This window comes from Phasianus colchicus, chromosome 10 (assembly GCF_987193195.1).
Source record: "Phasianus colchicus chromosome 10, bPhaCol1.hap1.1, whole genome shotgun sequence".
In the NCBI taxonomy this organism is placed as follows: domain Eukaryota; kingdom Metazoa; phylum Chordata; class Aves; order Galliformes; family Phasianidae; genus Phasianus; species Phasianus colchicus.
Window position 1 is genome coordinate 18482884 of NC_143445.1, and position 21891 is coordinate 18504774.

The 21891-nt window shown below is 43.7% G+C and overlaps 1 protein-coding gene across 19 annotated transcripts in view; it reads left to right on the plus strand.

Moving 5' to 3' along the window:
• Positions 1-21891, plus strand: part of LEKR1 (leucine, glutamate and lysine rich 1) — a 65627-nt gene that overhangs the window by 14104 nt on the left and 29632 nt on the right. For 14 of the 19 annotated variants that reach the window (XR_016469725.1, XR_016469726.1, XR_016469719.1 and 11 more), the window contains exons 1-5: positions 537-1254; positions 10513-10727; positions 15139-15258; positions 15822-15997; positions 17591-17776. Coding sequence is in view for 2 of the 19 variants with exons in the window: in XM_031603672.2 (XP_031459532.2) it covers positions 1207-1254; positions 10513-10727; positions 15139-15258; positions 15822-15997; positions 17591-17776 (745 nt within the window). In the remaining 17 variants the exon portion in view is untranslated. Of the gene's footprint in view, positions 1-528; positions 1255-9812; positions 9946-10512; positions 10728-12503; positions 12614-15138; positions 15259-15821; positions 15998-17590; positions 17777-21891 lie in introns of those variants that run through there. The other 5 variants (XM_031603673.2, XR_016469730.1, XR_016469728.1 and 2 more) reach the window with 5 other exon arrangements.

Consider the following 21891-nt stretch of genomic DNA (forward strand, 5'->3'; position numbering starts at 1 on the left):
CGCGTCTCCAAGAGGCGCACGGCACCCCCCGGCCCGGGGCCATGCGGGGGCGGGCAGGGAGCGCTGCGTGCCGCCCCGCCGCTTTCCCAGCAGCCGCGCCGCGCTGATCTCATCGCCGCGCCGCACGGCAGCGCTTCCCCGCACGGTACGGGCGGCCATCGCGTGCGAGCCGCCTCCCCGCCCCCCGCCCCGCCGCTCCGGCAGCACGCAGGGCGAACAGCTGCTGCGAAGGCGCCGATCAAAGCCTCGCGCTTGGCTTTTCGCACCGCTCCTCATGAAATACCTCCAGCCCTTATTTATTTATTTGTTCTCGCTCGCTCGCTCGCTGGCTTTCTCCTGACCTTTGGACATCTGTTCCCTCTGCGTGCGACCGCGCGATTACTTCGTTAACTTGGGGTGACGGCCCCGGGGAGGGGACACAAGCTCCTTATCCCCCGCCTCGCGGAGCGGCGCGGGGAGCCGAGCCGGGGCTGCCAAGCCGGGGATTAACCGCGCCGCGCCGCCCGGAGCCGGCACGCAAAGCGGCAGCGGGTCACGGCGGGGCACACGCGAGGCGGCGGCGGCGGCCCCGGGGAGAACCCCGCCGGGCGGCCATCCCGCTGCCTCCGTGCCTTTTTGGATGCTCGCGTCTTTTCCCGACCGACGCCGTTCGGTCGCTCTGCCGTGAGCTCAGCGGGTTCGGCCGGGAGCCGGTTCACGGAGAGGTTGAGCCGATGGCTCGCGTTCTGACACGCCGCTGACCCGGGCCGGGGGGAAAACACAGAAAACAGCCAGACGGCTCGAGGGCTGAGGGCAGCCGTGTGCGGCGCTGGGGGAGCGCGGAGGCAGAGCCAGCGCGATGGGGGGCCGGTAACTTAACCGGGGGGCTCGGGTGAATGACGTCACCGAGGGGCTGAGGTCACCGAGCGCGTTCCCGCCCGCTCCCCGTTCAGTGGGTGCGCGCCGCTGTCACGTGACGCACGCACGCGCCGCACGCACGCGCCGTTGCCGTGGTGACGGAGGAAGCCGTTGCGGCCGGGAAATGGCCGCCCCCAGCGCCCGCGTCTTGCCGGGCCTCGGCCTCTCCCTCGCGGTGCGGTTCTGTTTGCGGGCTCGCAGGCCGCGCCTCGCTCCGTTCCCACCCTTCATCTCTCTTCTCCCGGCCTCTCCCGGGCGGAGCGCGCTCTGACTGCCCGAGCTCTGTCTGTTCCCCGGCTCCGGCCGGCCATGCAGCGGCACGTCCCCGTGCACGCCTTGCCCGAGGAGATTCGGAAGGTACGGAACGGGAAGGAGCGGCAAACCTCGCGGGGTGGGGAACTGCAGGAATGGTCTGTTGGCCTCGGAGCGTCGGGAACCACAGAGCGTGTCTTGGTCGTGGTTCTGGGTGGGGTTGGTTTTGTCACACATGCAGTGTGGTTACAGGCATTAGTGCTAGATGTGGTTCTATAGGCGTGCTCGCAGGAACACGTTCACTCTATGTGCTGCTGTCAACAGCAGGTGAGGCTCCAGCTTTATCCCACACAGCGTGTTCTGTGCCCTAAGCTTGGAATCCATCAGCAGAGGGGTGGCCAGCAGGGACAGGGAGGTGATTGTCCCCCTTTACTCTGCTCTTGTGAGGCCTCATCTGCAGCACTGCGTCCAAGTGTGGAGCCTCCAATACAAAAAAGACAGGGAGCTGTTGGAGGGGGTCCAGAGGAGAGCAACAAAGATGGTCAGGGGACTGGAGCACCTCCACTACAAAGACAGACTGAGGGAGCTGGGCTTGTTTGGCCTGGAGAAAAGAAGGCTGCGGGGTGAGCTCATTGCAGCCTTCAGTACCTAAAGGGAGCCCACAGACAGGAGGGGAGTCAGCTCTTGGAAAGGGTAGATAACAGCAGGACAAGGGGAAATGGTTTGAAGTTGAGGGAGGGAAGATTTATGTTGGATGTCAGGGGGAAGTTCTTTACAGAGAGAGTGGTGAGGTGCTGGAACAGCTGCCCAGAGGGGCTGTGGGTGCCCCATCCATCGCTGGAAGTGTTCAAGGCCAGATTGGATGGGGCCCTGGGCAGCCTGGGCTGGTATTAAATGTGGAGGTTGGTGGCCCTGCATGTGGCAGAGGGGTTGGAACTTCATGATCCTTGAGGTCCCTTCAAACCTGGTCATTCTGTGATTCTGGGAATGCCCACATGTAATCATTCCAAAGAAGTGCAAATGCGATTAGGAACGGAACATTCTGCCTAATCCTCTCTTCGTGTCTTCTCACTGTGTGTGAGGGTGTTCTTTTGTTTGAGAGACCGATTCCTACCAAAGTAATAAAGCTGCTGTTTGTAGGGGGTATCCGACGGACAGGCTGTGTGCACGTGATGATGCACACAAGTGGAACACGACTCACTTCTTGTTACGCTCTGAAGCTTTCACTTTGACACTGAAACACCCAGCTGTCCTCTATTTATTTATTTATTTATGTGTATCTAATAATCAACAAGTAATCTAAGCATTTTCTATGCTTAGGCCAGCAGAGTCTGGATAAATTCTTCCTGGAATACTCAAGAATACCATTGAGACAGTTTCTGAACCATCAGAGATGACTGCAGAAAATTCAGAGATTGGGTAAGATAGGCAAAGCAAGAGAAGGAGAGTACTTGGGTAAGGGATGAACCTGGGAAACTTACAGAGCCACCAGCAACTTTCTTGGCAGCAGGAAAGATGCCAGATACTTCTGTTTATTTAGAAATCACTTTGCAAGCATCAATGGGATAAGCTGGTTAAAAAAATCAGTGCAAGTTTCTCAACCAAACAAGCTAATAGATGAGGTTCAGTGGAGGGTTGTTCTAGATCCAGTACTGCTGTGTGCTTTCCCATGACTTAAAGCTGTAGCTGGTGGCCTTCCGCCACCTGTCTTTCTCTTGGCTTGGTTCCTGATCTAGTTCCCAATCAGAGTGCTGTGTGTGTGCTGCCATGAGGAGGAGGCAGGTGTGAGAGCAGGCACAAACTGGGCAGGAAGTAGGTGACCTTATTTCATCCAGTGGGATTGTCAGTGTTTGCTAGTTTTTGTTGACCTGGGTTTTAGCTTACCATAAGGAATACACTGGTGTCAATCTAGGAGGGATTGTGAGTGCTTTGTCTGCAGCATTAAGAATATCTTAGTAAGAATAGGGTGTATTTAGAACAAATGGGTCAGATGCATTAATACAAAATATGCAGCATCTGATTAATCTCTCTTGACACTTTTCATACCTAACACTGAGGTGTCAGTTGTCAGGTCATAAGCAGAATAATATTATCAAAGTTATGTTCTTATAAAGAAAACAAATATTCAGGAAGGCATTAATACAGGAATTCTGTGTGAAACTTGGCATCAATTATCTTCTTGTCAGAGCTGCTGAGGTGCTGGTTCTGAACTGCAGACTTGAAGAAGAGTAACACTGCTGATGGGAACTAGAAAGAACAAAAGTGGCACAGAGCTTAAAAGCTCTGTTCTGCTAGTAAGGGGTAGAAAAACCTCAATTTGCTTATTATAGAAGATGCTTGAGGGCACAGTAACAGTATTCACGTGTGTAGGAAGGCAGTGGCTGTCTTCCATCACAGATACAAATTAATCTTATCTTCACTGTTCTAGACTTGTTTTGAATGAGAGGAGCTCCAGAAATTGGGGTAGTGAGCACTGGAGCAGCTCATCCAGGGAAGCTGTGGAATTCTTCCTGTGGTGCTGCAGAGGGCAAATAAAGCCAATTTTTGCTTTGGAGTGGAGCACAGAGCTCTTGAGCTCTGTTTCAGCTCTGTGGTGTTCTGTTAACAAAAACATCTCTGTGCAGAAGGTATTTGGTGCTTCTAAATATGAACATGAGTATTCTCAAGTTCCTGTCTCATCCCACCCAGTCATCTCAGTGTGAGACACATGAGTTCTAAGGCAATGACAGGCCAAGATTTTGGGATCAGTTAAGAGCTGCCGTGGTTTTATACATCCTTTGCTGCTGCTCAGTTTCTTAACTCAGTTGATTTGTGTTGTAGTTACAAGGTAGGGGTTTGGTTACGTCTCCCTCACAATTTCCTGTATGTGTATTTTCTGCCTTTTATGTACACATTCTTATTCCTTTCACATTCTCTGCTTCTTAGATTTTATAGCATCTCTTTTGGAATCTTTCAGTTTGCTCCTAGCGTAAGTAGGACCTATTCCAGCTGTAGCTCACTGTGCCAAACAGAGCACATGCTCCCAACATGTAGCTAACTGGCCAGTGGAACATATATATCCAGAGGGAGTATGTTAAGCACTGCAGTTTCTGCTGCAGAATCAAGAGTGCTCAAGGCTAGGTGCTGGTTTGGGTTGCTCGCTCGGCTCATGATGTTGTAGTGCTCAGAGCAGATCAGAGTAAGGGATGCAGAGCAGAGCTGTCATTGTTTCTCTCTTCCATGCTGTGGATGCGTGGAGCTTTGTGAGTTATCAGCACTTTGAGCAGCAATATCACTGCCTCCAAAACAATGCTCTTCTGGAGGATGTGGTGCTGAGGGATAGGGATACGACCTATCCTGCAGGCAGCTCAGTTGCCAGAGTCTGCCTTGGAGGAAGACCTGTTGCAGTGAAGCCATGAATGTCATAGCAGAAGCTATAATAAATTGGCAGGCTGGGCCCAGCAGGTGTTGGCCACTATGTTTATTAGAACTTTAAAGGTTTTAATCTAGAGAGGAAGAAGCTTCTTGGCATTTTGTTATTAAATTATAGATGAGGAGGGACTTAGTTGATCAGAACTTGAGGAATCTCTGGCTTTGAAAATCATGTAAGAACTTTAGATGGCCCTGGTTCTCTGTCTCCCCCTTCTACTGCCTTCGTGAGCTCTTGTGCCATACACATTGCAAGATGAGTGCTAAATGGGGGGAAAAAAACCCAGCAGGTAAGTGAGCATCCACGTGTCCTTTCAATGTGAGTAGCTTGCCAGTTTTTCATCTCATTGAAGTGGGAAGCAAAACTGCAGCCACCTACAGAAGAGGGTCAAGTGACACCCTGAGTCATCAAAGTAGCAAACAAAGTTACATCTCATTTTATATTTTACTTGGCAAATAGGTGATCCTTACTTAATACCAATAACAAAATTGATTGGGCACGAATCCTTAAGTATTAGTAGTTCTCATCCTGGGAGCTTAAGAAAGTGAACGAAACAGGAGCTTCAGAGCTGTGTTGTACATCAGTACAGGATGTTCCATGGTATTTGACTCTCTACAAAACGTCATGTGCATTGCTAGAAGCAAATAGTTACTGATTAGACTGGCCACATGTGCTATAGATTGAGTCCTGCTGTGGTGTCTGTATAAGCACATTATGGTATCCTTCTTTCCTTACTTTTCCTTGCTTCCTTTGAACCTGGCATTATTTTTCTTTCCATAGGTTCTTACGCAGTTCCAGCTGTGTTAATTAGCTGAAGAGTCAAATCTGTCCTGTCCATTGAGACTGACTTTGTAGATGTGGTGTGCAATGTAGTTATGTGTGTAATACTTGAAGCAGTGTTGATATCACCATTTAGAAGCAGCATTGTTTCTGTTCACGCCCTCTGGATGAGCACAGTGACATAATGTGAATGTTCTCAGTGGCTGTAATGTGCTTTGGGAAAGATAGAAAATTTCTGCTTATTTTAGGTAAAAGCTCACATATCACAGTATACAGAGATGTGCAGCTCTGCTGGCTGAGCTGGTTAGCTGTGGGGCTGTGGTTGGTTTGGGCTAACCAGATTAGCAACCTGCTTTGTTACCAGTATTTAGTGGGGTACTGCAGGGTTTGTAAGAGCAATTTTTCTGAACGTGGATAACAGTCTTTAGTTCTCAGAGTTCTGGAGTCACTGTGAGGTGTTTTGATCTCTTGCTGTATTCGTATAGCAAGTCATACAGGGCTAGGGCTGTACTCACTGTGCTCAAGTGTTCCTGCGTCCTTTCCTGAGCCAGCATCCAAGCACGTTGCTGGGAGCTGGAGGGATTACAGAAGCCCTTGCCTCATGAGCAGTGCGGCCTGCGCAGCTCCGTGGGCATGTGGTAGGTGTTAGCAGTGCTCGTGTGGGGCTCTGCTGTTACTTGCAGTGCTGTACGCTCTTTATGATTCATTAGGCTGCTTTAAATGCAAGCAGGAAACCATTAAAGCTACCTGAAATATGAGTATTATTTCCTGTTGTGGCAAACTAATTATCTCGGGGCATATTTTGAATGAAATGTTTGGGACTGGGGCATTCTGTTTTTACTTCAATCCTTAGTGGTATTTATATGTATTCAAGGCAAGTACTGTGGCTTGTATTTTGCATCTGCTGCTTTTATGGATGTTGAGTAAATAATTATGTATGCAGCATGGCTTAGCATTGCAACCTGTAGTGGCTTAGCATTGCAACCTGGAACACTTTCAGACTTGATGCTGGCTGCAAACTGCTCACAGAAAACTGCATTTTTAAAGAAGTGAAACTTCAACAGGGAGTCTTAGAATCCTTCAAATGAAAAAATAGATAATTTCTATCAGGTAACTCTTTGTGCATAGAGCAGGAGACTCCACTGTCTTCCTAGAGTAACCATTTCTTTTTGTGTGACATATCCTAGGAAGCATGCTAGGAGAGGGAAAATAGAGTGAGAGAAATGAAAGTAGCAGAGGGGATTAAAATGAGAAGAAAGTGCATTCAAATAATCAGGTCAAATCAAACAGGCAGAATAAAACAACCAGTAGACAGGAATAATTTAAGAGTACCCAACTGCAGTATAAAGCAGTTCTGTTTTCTGGAGTTCTGTATGTTGTTCTGGTACGAGGGTAGCTTGGACAGATGCAGTATTGTGTTGGTTTTGTTTGCTATTGGGCCAGTTCTTGCTTCAGCAGCCTCAGCTTGCTGGGGCAAGTGGGGCAATTAGTGCAGCATTGTGTCCCAGGGGGCACGGGGTGCTGCCATTCCCCAAAGCTCTGCCTCCCTGCACTGCAGGAGTACGTATGTGTGGTGTGTCTGTGCTCCTGGCTCTGTGCTTTCATTTCAGTGGGCCACACGGACATATTCCAAACTTAAACAATCTCCCTGACTGAGGACTTAAGGTCTCACTTTTAGGAGTCACAGCTATTTCTCAGTTTCCTTTTACTGGCTGTTTCCAGCACCAGTGACCCATATTCTGGGCACCTTAACGCCCAGGTGCTGCTGAGTCCCTAAGGAGACTGCTTTTCCTTTAATGAGAACTTAGGTCTTTATGTGATTGTTGTCAGTGGAATTGGAAATATAAGCAGAAGAGAGCACAGTGCCCAAGTCAACGCCCCCTGTAGCTTTTTGGTCAAGCAGAAATGATGTAAATTCCCATCCTGCTATTTCAGAAGCTTGAAAAGAAGCTTGTTATTCAAAGGGCTAAAAATGGGCCAGACCACCAGTCTTTTTTTCCCCTTATAACTTATGCTGTCCGTATGCTCGCAGCGTTGAGTCAGACAGATGTGACTACCCATCTCCACTGCTCCTGGGAGCTGAGATCCATGTAACCATGGAGTAACAGGAGTTCTTCCAAAACTGAACACAGCTCTCGGTCAGAACTACTCCCACGGATGCTGTAGTGGAACAGCTGCTGGAGTAGCACAGCTCGGGGTGCTGCCTCGTGATGTGGTTTGTTCTGGACGTAGCTCTCGTCCTTTAGAGCATCTGGTGTAACGTATGTCAGAGCTGTAGCTCAGAACCTTCCTTGTTTAAACATTTTGTCCTCAGTGAGTTTCTTTGTTTCTCTTTTTGCTGTTAGCACACAGTACTGTTCTGCTAAATCAAATATCAGGGTTGTTTTTGGTATCCCTCTGTTATCTTTTGATGTCCTATTTGCCCTGCGTATCGCTGTTCAGGTTGACCAAAGCCACAATATTAAATTACCTTCAGTTTTTAAAAAATCTGATTGATTTCTTTTTCTGTTCACTGCTTATCCTCACAGTCCCTTTTCTGGTTGCACCTCTTTTTTTTTTTTTTTTTTTTTTTTTTTTTTTTCATTTTCTGTTCTTTCCAAACTGGATTTTTTTTTCTCTTATCTCAAATGCAAACAGGAAAAAGATAATGACAACAATCCTTTGGTCAAATGTAAATAGGGAAATATGGAATCAGAAAGCACAGATCTCCTAGTGGTTACTCACTGATAATCCCTTCCCAGAAGAGGCAGGTCTGTAAGCAGAACAACTAATGAAGACATGTTTCCTATGTGCTTGTGCATAGTGGCTGATGAGCCTTGGTGCCTTGGGTACCAGCAACAGTCTCAAGTGGGATCTTCTCCTGCACAGACCTGCATAAGGTTCTGCCTGCATGCATTACCTGTACAGGGTAATGGGACTGAGCCGTGCTCCAGAGCATTCCTTAGTAAGGGAGCTCATCAAGTCCTTCGTGCCCAGCTGGCTGTGTGTGACACCTGTGGAGCCCCAGTACTTGTGCCCTCGGTGCCAAGGTTAGTGATAAATGACCAAACATCCTGGTTCACAAGTGACTGAAGGATGGCCACAGAGAATTACATGCACAAGCAAAGCAATGTTATCTCTCTTGGAAATCGTGCAAACCCCAAATTCATTTCATTTGTAAGTCATTTTGAAAGCGTGCAATGCTTTCTGGCTTCAGCCTTTGAGTCAGAGGAGCTGCAAGATGGCTTTGTCATTATGTTGGTGGAGTGAGATCAGCACCTGCAGCACAGCAGTGTTCCTCTGTACTGGTGCTCCAGGAGATGCTTCAGGTGCCAGCGAGGAGAGCTCTGGTTTGATGGTGGCAATGAAAACCAAGGAGAGCTCAGTGAACTGGTGGTGTTTTTCAGTCTTGGTACCCAGTGAAATTTCTATAGCTGTTTGTTTGAAAGGCAGAAGTGCTGCAGGAGAGCATGATGTTCTTTGGGGGATAAGAGCCCCCTCTCTGTCCTCCTTATAACAGCTCATTTTGTCCCTTTTCAGTAGAGTAATTTTAGTGCTTTGGAACCTAACGATGTTTATCCCAAGTAACAGTTTCATATTTCCAAGCACAGTTTGCAGCTGCCAGGAAAAACAAGCTTGAGTTTTCAGTTCATTCAGAGCAACTGCAACGAGGGGTGTTTTAAACAGGGGCAAAACTTAGAAACTGGAAAATAAAGTTTGGTCTGGAGATTCCAGGGCAGCCTGAAATATCATTTTTTTTCTCATGCTGTATCTAAATCGTGGAGTAATGGATCTCCTCATAGTTTGTTTTTGAGAGCTGTTTTCCTATCTCTAAGTATTGCTTATTTCCATTCATCCTAGTGTTTCAAAATGTCCTTATTTTAATTTTCTAGAGCACAAGGAATTCTTACATTTTACTTATTTCTCTTAAGCTGTTTGCATTCTTTTTTTGTGTGTGTGTTGTGTTTTTGTAAGGCGTTTTGTTATAAAACTTGTAACTGTTGATAATTGCACGATAGGTTGAAGGGTGCTTTGAATGTTTATTAGACAAACAACTACAGCTCTGGCTGCCATCAGTTTCCAACTGCCATACCTCAAAGCTTGCCCATAACTTTCTGTTGCTTGAAAGTTGTCCCTTTAGCTGTGCAATGAGTGTCCTCTGCTCCAGTCATATTTCTGACTGTTTCCTCACAAATGCATCTGTGCTGTGATCCAAGAACAGGACGTGTTCCAGAATGGCAGAATGAGAGCAACCCGGGCTGGAAGGAGCCTGAGGAGATCCCTTGGCACAACCTTTGGTCACAGAGGGAGCCAGAAGGAACAGGGAATGGGATCCTGCCTGCTTGTGTCCTGCTCTGTGCTTACATGTCCCATGTGTGGTGTCAGACTGCTGCGTGGCTCTGGCTGGCGTTGTCAGTCTGTATTCCTTTCATGGGCAGACTTGGTCCTGTGTCACTGTAAGCTGAGAGGTTTTGCTTTTTGTTTCCTGGAAATGAAAGTGGTTAAAATACACAGAGATAACTGATATCCTGAGTAACAAGGGTGTATCAAAGTCCGAGCGTGTCTGTCTGGTCATTTTTATGACGTGTCACTTACTGCAGAGCTCAGTGATTTCATCGCTTACAAAAGTGAGTTTCCTATTTTAATAAATGGTGTTTTAATTAATGTCTTTAGGTACTTTCCCAATTATGAATATTTCATACCTAGCAAACTGCTTACACTTTCCACCACACTCAAGTGCCATTTGCACTGTATCACAGTGGCAGGACCCTTACTCGGATTATTTTTGTATAGGTGACTGAATTACATCACTACTTATTTTTCCTTTTGCCTTCTCAGCTGGGTGTGAGTTGTCAAAAAAAAAAAGTAATTAACGTTTTTCTGGCTCATGCTAGAGGAGATTTCATTAAAGAGAGAACTTAGTAAAACGCAGAGTACTTCATCTTATTTAAAATTAATGTATTAAACATAACTCAGAAATATTTCAGTGTAGAGTTCTGGTGGAAGCTCCTGCATAGTAAACTGCATAGTTGATCATCCTGTGAAGATTCTGGTAAACAAAAGTACAATCTGATCATAAATGTTCCAAAGTGTTACAGAGTTGAAACTGCTCAGAATCACGTAAGTCACTCTGATTTTGTCACTGCATTCAGCTAGTTTCCTGTATGCACTCTAACAATTTTCTCTCTCCCTAGATGTCTCGGGATCAGACGGTGTGTAAGTACTGTGGCGTCAGCTATTTGATACTGCATGAATTTAAGGTGATGGAAGAAAAAATAAAAGCAATGGAAAAGGAGATCAAGTTTTATGAAGGAAGTCTAGAACGGGAAAAGGGACTTCAAGAAGAACTGCAGTCTCTTTACCAAGACCTTGAACGCTGCCGAGCTGATGGGAAATCTAAAACAGAAAGGTCAGAGCATATTGTCCAGTGTGATGTTTTTCCTCATGTGTATGTATTAGGTCATGTCATTCTAAAGAAGTAAAAAATACTAGTAAGTTTTATCTTTTTTTTATCAGATATAACAAATATACTGCAATATTTAAATCACATTTTGCGGCATTCTCTAGACATGAGTTTTGAATTCCACAGTAGTTTAAAAACAGTCAACGTACTTAAAGGAAAAGAAAGGCTGGAGGGCAGTTTGGGTGTATTTTTCTCCCCCCTGTGCCAGTCCAAGTGGAAATGATCAAATATTTCATCTTATCATTTTGTCATAAAAACATTTGTAATACTTCTGAAGAAATCCCGCAGCCCTGGGAGTTTCACCATTCTGAAGTTTGCATTTACTGTCTCATAGTAACACTAAACATCATCGTTTGTGCCCTAAGAAGCTCACAGTTCACTATCTGTATGATGATACAGAAAAGCAAACGATGATACAGAATACTAAAACAATTCTGAACATCTTGGGTGCTGCTCGTGGCTGTGCTTCTCTGAAGTAGGAGCCTGCAAACGCTTACTGCTTTACTGTTACAAAGGTCCTCCTAGTTCGAAAGGGTCTTTTGTATTCTCCAGAATTCCAGTACTGCAAGATGTCTTTGTGTTCAAGTAGAACAACAGTTAGAATAGTGTGGTACAAGCAGAGGAAGCAGAAACTTGTTGGTAATTCCTTGCTCGTCTGAATCACGCTGTCGGAAGCTCAAGTATGGGTCGGTCCTTCTGGTTCTAAGGGCTCCCATTCCTTGTGTGACTGACTTACAGCTAGCAGCAATGGACCTAGGCCTGAAAATACAGAACATCTGGGGTATTTAGGTGCTCTCCTAGGAGACTGGGAACCCTGGAGGAGAAACAACTATGGATTGTTTGTAGCTGAAGTGTTCTCATCCGTTTACTTTTTTTGCTTTGTTTTGTAAATCACTCAAATACTGTAGCAGTTCGACATAGCTGTTAATGGATTCTATTTAGGACAGCATTTGGTAATATAGCAAATAAAACATTCATTTGAACACACAAGTTCACACAAGCTTGAATAAGATGCACATTTTGTGCCTCACCCTGCTCATAACTGTATTTCAACACTTTTTCATTGGAGCTGAACCTGCTTTCCCCCCCCCCCCCCCCCCAAATTGTCAATGTTTCTTTGGTTTGACAGCATGTTTCTGACGTGTTGTTGTTCCTTGTTCCTCCCAGGGCTCTGGGTGGCAATTGTAGCAGTAACAGCACTCTGTGTGTTAGCAGGTAGATGACAGCATGTTCCTGATGAGGACCATTTGCCAGAGCAGGAATTACATTCTCGTTTAGCTGACTTTTTGTAGCAAAGCTGGAAGAGTTAATGAAAATTTTATCTCTGTATTTTTTCCCCCTAAGGATTGACTTGATTTAAAACCTGCTGAAATGAAATGGAGTACTTTCAGTAGGCTTTCATTCAGACCATAAATCAACTATTGTGCCTTGTTAAATCAGCTGTCTAAATATTCCTTATCTCCTTTGTACTATCCTGGGTCTGCCTTGTTACCTTGGGCCGTGGACACAAACTGACTACTCGGCATATTATCTTCTTCCTGGTTCTTGTTGACAAATCGTTCTTCCCAAACTGCAAGTTTTTATCAGAAACCAAATACACCCTTTTTCATCTCTGGTAGACCAAGAGATTTAATCTTTCTTGTTAGATGCAGATGGTTTCATTTTTATATTCTTTTTTGGTTACTGTATTGCTATTGTTGTACCTGTGGTTAACCTTGAAAGCTGCCTGGGAACTTCAGCTCTTGTGGAACTTGGTCACCTGCCCTTCTGGGACTTGGTCAGAAGAAGGGGAACTGTCATGGGCTTACCATCCTATCTTCCTGGAGGTACAGGTATGCTGGAATTGAACCCCTCTGCATGGGAGCCCTGTGCTCCCTCGGGCTGAACTTACTGACCTCACTGCACATGGGTACCCCCTATTTATAGTACCCATGTGCATGTATCACCCATAGCCTGATCATTTTTCTAACTACCAATATAAAAAAAAATACAAAATAGGCTTAAATATGCTTTTTAAAGATGATTGTGCTGAGCAACATGAATGTGAGAAGAAGCAAAAACATCTTATGATGTATAGAGACCTGAAGAAGTATATAGGTATTACTGAGTAAGACTTGTCCGAGATCCCTTGTAACTGTATTCCTGAAACATTTTTTACAAATCAAGCAGAAGGAATTAACTGTTGATTATTACCATGCCTTAACGTCATTTCTTTTCTAGGCAGTTATCAAATTGCTCATAACTACAATCTCATTTTTCAATCTGTCGATTCAGATAACTCTACTCCCTTAGAAGAAACGATTCCTGAGTGATGCTGTGAGGGCAGAGATTCAATAGATTGTAATTACTGGAGCTGAAATTGGTAGCCAGATAGGTAGCACTGGGAAATAAAGTCTTGGGTTTCTTCAGAGATCGATTTTGAGCTGGTTGTGATGAGGCAGCCATCTTTGTCATCGTTTGGCAGGCTGATCTGCAGTTTTACCTTTGCTTGAATGCAGATAATTCAGACTGTCTTCACAATACGCTTTATTTCTCTTGAGTTAATAAAGATAACAATGAATGCAAGATCACTATGTTCTCATACTTCTCTTTTAATTATGTCACTGAGTGATCTACTGAACTCTTTCCTTTGTGCTAAATATCACCAAAATAGCATGCTTATTTTGTCCTCCTTATGAGAATGAGAGTAAACAGGGTGCAAATGTCTTGCCCTGTCTACCTGTTCTTTTGTGTGTGAATGATGAAAAAATATTGGTAATGTCACTTTGAGCTCTGAGGGTGCAATTCTATGCTAACCTCATTATACCAAATCTTTGGAATGGAAAGAGAAAGCAAATGTCTGCTCTTACTTGCAAGTTGCATTTTAAAACTAAAATGCAAGGACATTTACAGGTAGGTAGGGGAAATTTTTCCTAGGAAGATAATGCCAAAATTAGAAATATCTGTATATATATTTTCCTTTCAGTGATCACAGTTGGGCCCCAACAACTTGCTTCTTAAGTACCAGATGTTCAGTTATGGATTTGGCTGAGCTCTGCAGACCCAGGTTTCTCTAGCAGGACTGCTGGTTGTTAAATATGCATTTTCATGCAGATGCATTATAGATGATCCATCTGATAACATTAGCTAACACACATGAATATTAAGGCTTAACTTCTTGCTACAAATCATTCTTGTTTTCTCTGTATTTCTAAAATTGAAGGAAATGCTGGTGTAATACCTCCTCCATCCTTTGGTTTTGTGAAGTACTTGTGGATTCAAGTATTTATTTACTAGTGACAGTGAGTCACTCGTAGACAAACAGATCATTTATTTACTTGACTTGCACGAGTTGGCTCAGCTGTTAGTTCTGTGCACTTCCATTCATTTCATTACAATTGTGGGAATAACTCAGGAGTTGTTGAGAGAACAGTGTTTTCAGTGTAGATAGTTAACACTGCTATAGCTGTGCTTGAAAGATAAACAGATCAGAACCACTGCTATGATGAGAATGTTCAAAAAGTGATTTTTTAGAAGCCAAGATGTACAGATGAGCTACCAACCCCTGTGGACAGCACGACAATTATGTGGCCTGTGTGTGCAGCAGGGCTGTGGTGTGATGAAAAGCTCCCCAGTGCACCCCAGGGGCCATCCTTCTCATGCAAGCAGGTGCTAGTGGAAAAGAAATGCTGGGTTTCTTGTCCCATGTGTCATCATGGGGCCATTTTGTTTCAAAATATATGTACAGAACTTAAAGCAAGTCACATGAGGACATGGGGACGTTGCTCTATGATTACCAACTAATGATTATGAAAAAGCCACATGCCAATGTTAGCAAATGCACTCAGCAGCCATCCACAGCAGGCATCTCTGCACGTTTCCAGGGCATTGTGTGAGATGTGCCCAATGCAGCACGTGCTCTGCCTGCCCTGGGTTTCAGCTGGGCTGTGCCCTGTGCTGGTCTGGCTAGCAAGAGGTGAGGCTGGAAAAGCCCAGAGGCAGGGAAAGCCCCATCTCACTCAGCACACTGCACTGTCTGATCAGCTGTCTGGTTTCAGTCCTGCTTTTTTGAGGTGGGATGCAGTGCAGCCCCTCTCGTCAGCTGGGTGCTGCAGCAGCACTGAGAGAATGGGGTTTTGCCACTTTGTACCACGCATCTCATAATCTCATGTACATGACTGTAACTGAAGCATAGATGGAACAAATTTTAATTTGTATTTTTAATAGGAGAGAAGGTCCAGATAAGACACTCTCCCTTGCTTCTCTCCACTTGAAGATTGATATGTCAGCCTGAAAGAGGCAGATATCATCGCTGGAAAGACTTTAGTATATTTTTGTTTTAAAGTTGAGTAATACCTCACTTTATTTACATTTATAGAATAACAAGCCTAACAATGGAGTTAAAAACCAAACAAGATGAACTAAAAAATGTGAAAGAAGATTTGCGGTATTTCCAGGAAGAAAAGGAAGCTGCCCATAAACAATCCCAGGTGCTCAGGTGAGAACCTAAAAAGCTTTGCTTTTGGCAATGCCTGTGGCATGTGGTCAGCTGAAAAGATTTCTTTTAGGTGGGAGGAATGCTGTGAGTGAGAAGTGTTTGGAATCATCCCCTGGTTTTGCTTACCCAGGATATATGAGACGCTGTAGTGTTAGCAGGGGTAACCAGAACATGTGATTGCTGATATTCTTAGCAGCAGGCTAACTTTTTCACAACTTAAAACACATTAAAGAACACTTTGAAGGAAGTGGGTACCACTTTTAATACAGTGGGGATAAGTATTCCTTACATATTGTTTGTAACAGTTCAGCATGAGCCTACAGAGGTAGTTCTTTAAGCACTGTTGCTCTGATTTCTCAATAAAAAGTAACTGTTTCATTTTTACATGTTAAGTTTAAAATCAACGTTGAGAAGAACGTTGAACTTACAGTAAATTTCATCCAGTGTATTTCATAATGAACTGTAATCCAATATACTATAAAATAAGATGTAACAGAAAAGTAGTTATCAGGCTTACAAGTAAGGTATTTTCTCATAGCTGCTGTTATTTTTCTGCTTTGCAGAAGTACATTGGAACACCATTGCTCAACTCTGAGCAGGGCTGTCTCTCTGTTTCCTTTCATCAGAAGAGAACTAGAAAGTATTAAAGAAGTTGTGTCCAGTAACCTAGAGAGCTGGGCTGCCCTGAAAGAAGAAATTTTTCAACAAATAAGAACTGTTAGCAAAGAAGCTTTGACAGGTAAATTATCATGTTGTATGCTGGCAGGCAGTGAGTTTGAAAACTCAAATTTATGCTTGAATAACACTTCTGCTCTGCCTCAGCTGAGAAAGGAGTTTTGCTGGGGAAAAAAAAAAACAACAAAAAAAACAGCAGCGTAATGGCAAACTGCACCATCTAAGGGTTCCAAAGAAGCTGTGTGTTGGCTCTTGCAACTTTAATGCCTTTGGTCATACTATGCATCTTTGTATTCAAATTCTTACAGTATTTTTTAGTGTGTATCAGTACATAAACCAATATTTGGTCTGGAGTATAACTGTATCAGGATTATAAGGTTGCAAAGTACTGGTAAGCTGACATCACCTAGCACAGAACTGGTCAGGAAGGTCCTGTCTGCAGAGCCAGCACAGAGAAATTGTTCTGTGGCATCCCCTGTAGCAACAATCAAAGGAAATGTCAGTGTCTTGCACTTTGATTCATGACTTCATCTCCTAATTAGACCAAGCACAGAAAGTATTGTGTGTTCCTAAGAATTCCCCTCCTCCTGTGTTCTCTGTGTTCTTTCTAGCTAATCAGGAGAGTATGTACATGCCTTTCTGCAGACATATTCAGGTTCAAGGAGTTTCATAACATTGCTAAGCTTCTTTTCTGAAGTACTTGTTTTGTTTGCGAGAACTGTATATGTGGAAGACATCTGTTGGAGCACAAGGACAGCCTTTCAGGTTCTTTTAACTATTTGTGCTACTATGGGTGCTAGTTATCCTCAGCTGCTTTCAACATATCCCACTAAGAATAGTGCCACACTCTGAATATGATACACGTCCTTAGATCTGGCTTTCTAAATCCAAGCAAGGTAGTCATGCATTTTTTTTCAGCCTCTGAGTGATGTTCAGAAGTCCTTATGCTCTGTTTTATGAGTTAACATATGGTGACATGAACATATGATTGTTTTATTTTGTCTTACTGTATTTTGCAACAAGATTTTCAGAGCTTGTTTTTTTTACACGAAACTTCAAGGGAAGAAATGTTACATGAATTGCTACTCCTTATGCCTAGACCAGTTGCCTTTGTTTGAAAAAAGAAATTATAAAACCCATTAAACCTTGGTTACTTAATAGCAAGTAAACACAGGTATAAAAACTTAACCTTTTGCCATTTACGTTGTTTAGTCTAACAATAAATTGATGTAAGTGTGGAGTAAGGCTACAGAATGCTGAAGTCTTGAAGCTGTAAATCAGGTGTGGAGCAAGGGAAAGTCCTGATATTGCCTTCTATCAGGATACAAACATGCTTGTAAAGGTATTTGTCAATATATAGTTCAGAAGACAATACAGGGAAGTGGATTACCCTTTCCAAAAGTCATTGAAGCCTCCAGAAGAGGCAATCTCCAAATAAAGATCCTGCTACTTTAAATGAGATTGAGGAAGGGTGGGCCCTGGGTCTATCCCTTCTGGTCACCCAGTTGCATTGCTTGCACCTGTATGCTTTGCATTAGCCACAGCTCTCACCTGCTACTCAGTCATTGGTTCAGGCCCTGACCTAGCATTCACAGGTGAGATCCTTTTTAATGAAGAAGGTAAATTTGACAGCAGGCTATGTGATTTTTCTCCTCAGAAATACCCAAACTGAATCAAAAGTTAGCAAAATCCCAGAGGGAGAATGAGTGCCTTCAGGAAAAGGTAAAACATCTGACTCTGGTGGCTGATACAGTTGAGCTGAAAACTCAACAGCTTCAAACTTCTCTTCAGCAAGGAAATGAGCTCCAAAGCAGATGCCATGAGCTACAAAAGGAAACATTAGGTAAGATAATTTTGAGATTTTAAGCAAATAAAATGAAATGTAAGGTTCTGACCATTACTGTGACTGTACTCAACAGCTGAACTCAGGCTCTAATAAAGCATTGATATGTATTTAGGTTAGCATTTCTTGAATCTGGTTTCTTTAGAAAGCAGCATTGTATTTGTGGTGCTGACTCACAGGTGTTTTAAGGCATTTGGAATGCATAGAGTTTGTGCTGCTCCAGGCATGGCTTTGAGCCATCAAATTGGCACTGTGATTACCATGCTCCCTTATGCACAATATGTTATTTCATATCTAAAGCAGTGGCTCTCCGTGCTAGTCATGATGAAGGAATTTCACTGATCCTTCAGTGATAATATCAAACATGAGACTGAGGAGTGGAAGACAGCGGTGACTGTGGAAGACTCATCCAATGAGTTATCGACCAGACTGCCAAGGGCAGGTTTTATTTCTGTCACTGTATAACAATGCTGTTAGGAAAGCTCCAGCAGAGGTGGATTTGAATGCCAGATACGAGCAGATAACTTTACAGCCTTCACCTTATTGCCTTTTTGTGGTACAGGCTCTCACTGTACTGGAAATTGCTCAAGCAGGCAGAATCAGTCAGAAAACAGTCAAGGTGACTGGCTCAAAACCAGCACCAGAGTTGCAGATCCTGCAATGTAACCTACAGCAGTTATTTATTGCAGTTAATTAAGCTTTCCTTTCTCTGCTAGAAGCGTAGCATTTATAGAAGGAAAGTTTGATCTTTTTCTTGTGCCATTCAAAGAAAGCGTCCTGAAGTTCTTTAGTACAGCAACCTGGATGTTCCACTGGAAGTGCTGATAAATTGCAGCTATTTACAAGTTATTTGAGGGTGATTGTCCCAGGTTCTCTGAACAGAACCCATGCAGCAGTGCTTTGGTACCTGCTTATGACTTGGTTGCATAGTGGCGTGTTTTGATCCTATTGTTACTCCTTTTGCCCCAGTACTTGGCTTCTCTGTTGTATATAGCCAAAAAAAATTATTTTTCACTTTCTTTTTAGGAATATTGTATCCTCTAACTTTGTATAAATAAGCACAAATAGTGGTAAGATGTCAAGCAGTTAGGCCATTTATTATTGGACTTTGTCTAGAAATCTGGGTGGGTGTACAACCTGACTGCCATGAGGAAAACATAATTATATTTGACATGTGGTTTTCTAGAGCAAAAATTAGTAGAAAAAAAACAATCTCAGTGCAGGAAAAGCTTCTTCTCAGGTGCACTCTGACATACCCTTTGTGTTGAAATGCCTTTTAATTTTTCACACACAATTAGAAATTTGTGGGTGGCGCAAGTTAAATTTCCATTGCTGCCATGCAGCCCCTTCCTTAAGCAAGCACTGAGAACAGCTGTGCCTGCAGTGTTCAGGACTGAAGATTTTTCTTGTTGTGAGGTACCACGTTCAGTAAATCTAAGATAATCTTGCACATTGCAGGGTGAAATGGCTGTACGTGGGCATGTGAGAGTTTCAGTGATCTCAGTCATAGTTCACATGCATTCTTGGGAGCTGGAATGTTGGCACTTGCTGCTGCTGAAGTCTAAAGTCCGATCAGTGTGGAGTCCTGTCCTCACTGCTGAAAAATGGCACAGTTCAAAGGATGGTGCAGGAACTCCAGCAGCAATTACAGGACAGTCTGTCTTCCTTACGTGTCTCATCCTGATCTAGGACATCCTCAGGCCTAATAGGACAGTCTGTTAAGCCTTGAAATATGTGGCTTAATAACCTTACATAAGATGTTTGTATTGCCACATCTATACTGGCATGAGAACTACCTGGTGTTACAACTGGAGTACCCTTTTCAGTTTTGTAAAGCTGTTTACTTCAGAAATTCCTGTAAATAACTAGTTTCATGGGTTGTTTAGATGCATTGTAAAGATAAATTTTCTGCCTTTTCCTCTTTTTTTTTTTTTTTTAAACTCTATGCAGAATTGCTTTGTTTTATGTTAGAAGATGAGAGAAGATTGCTCACAGTCAACTTATATTTTTGTGGTGCTTGCATGGTTCTACAGCCTGTATTCTCAAAACCCAAATATAGTTCCTTAAGTTTCTGCTCTGCACTGGAACATCACTCCAAGCAGTGATACTTACTTTCTAGTTTTTTAAGCATAACATAGTGCACTAACTGTAGTATATAGAAGTGCTACATCATGAGCAGGTTCAGACTAGCTTGTGCATAGCATAGCAACTTTTGTGCTGAAAAAAATGGATCTTTAAGCTTACAGTGAAGCTTCTGATCTAGTGGCCCAGCTCTGCTCTTTGGATCTTCCCCATGTATTATTGTATGAGTGTACCAAGATTGCTCAGCATTTTCTGTTAAAAGAATGTGGTTTTCAATGGCTTTGAATATTGCCAAACTTAATTAATGATTTTTTTCTAATAAAAATGGACATAGCTGTCACGAGAGTAAGACAGGTGGGAAAGTTGTTGGATTTCATGTTTTTATTATGCAAACTTTGTTGAAAAACCCATGAACTTTCTGTTCTCTGAGAAAGGACTTTGGGACTGGGAGGTTTGACAGTGTTCTTGACATAGAGGACCAAGTTAAACTCATGTCCAAGCCTCTGGAAACATTGAATGCCTATTTGTTACTGTGGTGGCCATACTCTGTTTGATGTTCTGGCTGCAGAGTGCTGGGCTGAGCAGTGCTTTCCCATGCACTGTTTGTTCAAGTGTCCCTGTGGCTGTCTGTAAATAAGCTCACACTGAGCAGGGAGATGTGAGCCTTGAGTAGCTGGAGTTTTTCCATCCTGTGGGGAGGGGAAGCAGTATGCCATGATAATATAGGGCTCACGGAGGATGTGGGAGCTATGTGCTGAAAGCAATAACTCTGAGTAAGACAGCTGTGCTGTGTGGTAGCTGGGAGGAGGGTGCTCACAGCTGTGTGTGTTGAGAAAGCCAACACACGGGTGGCTGTGGGCAGTGTCCTCATCTGTGCTGCAGGCACAGTGCTGCCCCCCTGGGCATCGTGCTGGGCAAGGAGGGGATGGCTGCCAAACACTGTTTCCCTTCTCCCTCTGGCCTGGCTCCAGCTGATCCTTGTGGTTGGTGGTGTTTTGTTGCACTGTGTATCCTTAGCTGAGCAACAGCTCCCACGTTCTTCTCAGGAGCTTCAGAGTTCAGTTTCTATTCCTCTTTTGCCCATGAGTTGAGCAGGGCAGTTGTGCTGCTCGTGGAATTTGGCATTAATATAGGCAGCTATAGATCTCTGGGTTTGACAAGAAACAAAACGGGATTTATTGAACTAAATTACTGCTTGTCACTTTGATGTAATGTAAGTGGAAGTGAAGACATGACCCTTGGAAGAAAAGGCCTGAAACATTGGAATATTCTGAAAACATTTTATCCATGTTTATTAAACCTTTTCCCCTGTTAGCATTGATAGGAGGCGTAACCATGAACTGACATCTGTGGTTTTGTCATTAAAAAAAAAAAAGCAACTGTTGTTTTGGTGTTATTTGTTTGTTGATGTGCATTCCGAAGGAATATTTTGGAAGCTGTGATTCTGTTTATAAGGCGATGGAAAGCATCATGCTGCTCAGAGCTGCTGCCTCTCCCAGGAAGTGTACCGTCCCACAGCCTCTCCTGCTCACTCTGTTTTTAAAGATGTTTCCAGACATGAAGTGTTTAAAAAAAAAAAAAGAAAAGAAACAAAAACAGCCTACGTAATGGGTTCACTCCAAAGTTATCTCAGAGGTTGGTGTGACTGGATCCTCCAGCATCTGGGCAGCATAATGCTGAGCAGAAGGGTCACTGTGACCGCTGCTCAGAATGCTGTGCTGCTCCTCTCCGTGGTGGTTGTTTTCCTGTGTCAGGTTTTGTTTTCAAACTGTGTGTAGTACAAGTTTGAAGTAGCGGACGTTTTGTGGAGAAAACATAAATAAGTCGTGTATGGAGTTCAAAGAGCAGTAGGACTCTGAAAAATATTATTGCAGAGCTAAAATCTCAGCAGTGAAAGTCAATGCATTATGCAAGGCATTCTTTTTTATTAATAACAAAAATGTATCAGTTGCTTCGTAATGAATCCACTATTAATAGGAAATAAAATATGGATGTCCAGAAGTTTTCAAGGCAAAAGCCTGCTTGCTCATACA